The following is a 1,115-nucleotide window of genomic DNA, read 5'->3' on the forward strand; positions in this document are numbered from 1 at the left end:
CAGTCAAAGAGGCATCTTCAGAAGAAGCAGGAAGCAGCCAAAAGGAGGAGGAGTCCATGGAGAAAGAAATGGAAGTGGAGATGAACCAAGAGGAAGCTGAACCAACTGAAGAAAAAGAAGAAGAGACAAAAAAAGAGGAAATTAAAAAGGAAGAGATCAAGAAAGAAGAAAAAATCAAGAAAGAAGAACACAGGAAAGAGGAAGACACATTGGAGTTGATTCATCCCTTAAAGCTGTTGGAGAAGCAAGTTGTGGTATGTTACCTGTTGTTGTTGTTTTTGGGGTGAGGGTTGTATGTAGGAGGCTTTTCATCTAACTGCATTCCTTGCTTCCTTTTTATTTTATATTTTCAGCATTTAAGAAATAATTATGGATGTAAATGTAGATGTATTAGATTAATAAGTTTGTAAAGAAAATGATTTTTATAAGGGTATTGACTGTAAATGTAAACTATTGGATACAATTCTATATGGTTATTGACTCTTTTTTTTTTACCTGATTTTTAACAGGCTGAAGGATGTGAGGAGGAAGCCATGGAATCACTTTATGAAGAGATTTCACAGCTGATAGCAGACTTAGACCAAGCTCACATGTTTGAAGTTAAAGGTAAGTGTATGCAGTTACTAATCAGGATTACTTGAGTTAGTTTTAACCTATGAAATATAAAAAATAATTTGATATGTCATTGTAGCCACTGTGAATCTGCAGGCCTTTCATAGGAAGCCCATGCATTCGTATTCTTAAATTTCCTTTTCTCTGGAAGAACTTACCGAACCAGCTGGGCCAGAAACGGAGACACTGCAGACCTTATTCACGTCAAGGATAGTGTGGACAATCCCCGTGGCTGAGGATGAAATTCCTTCATTCTGGCTCATGCCTCCAGGCTACGAGGATGCAGAGGACTCGGAAATGGTTTGTCCATCTTGACGTTTCTTTTGCATTTTGAAAAGATAGAGGTACTATGGGTTTATGTATGGAAAGGGCTGTTGTTTTCTTATTTCCCTCTTTGTTTTAATCATGTGAATTCAAGGAACTGATCCTGTGTTAAGTCATGTTTTTCAAGCGACTGTAGTTATTGAACATTCTCCATTTCAATGTATTCCATTTATGATTTC

At 37.0% G+C, this 1,115-nt stretch overlaps 1 protein-coding gene across 1 annotated transcript in view; it reads left to right on the top strand.

Annotated features, from left to right (window-relative positions):
• The window catches only part of LOC119593994 (protein virilizer homolog), a gene marked incomplete at its 3' end in the record, with an annotated part of 18,344 nt that overhangs the window by 12,739 nt on the left and 4,490 nt on the right, over positions 1 to 1,115 (top strand). Inside the window, 3 exon segments of the mRNA XM_037943018.1 lie at positions 1 to 254; positions 510 to 606; positions 764 to 912. Of these exon segments, the coding sequence (XP_037798946.1) occupies positions 1 to 254; positions 510 to 606; positions 764 to 912 (500 nt within the window).

Source organism: Penaeus monodon, chromosome 33 (assembly GCF_015228065.2).
Source record: "Penaeus monodon isolate SGIC_2016 chromosome 33, NSTDA_Pmon_1, whole genome shotgun sequence".
NCBI classification, from domain to species: domain Eukaryota; kingdom Metazoa; phylum Arthropoda; class Malacostraca; order Decapoda; family Penaeidae; genus Penaeus; species Penaeus monodon.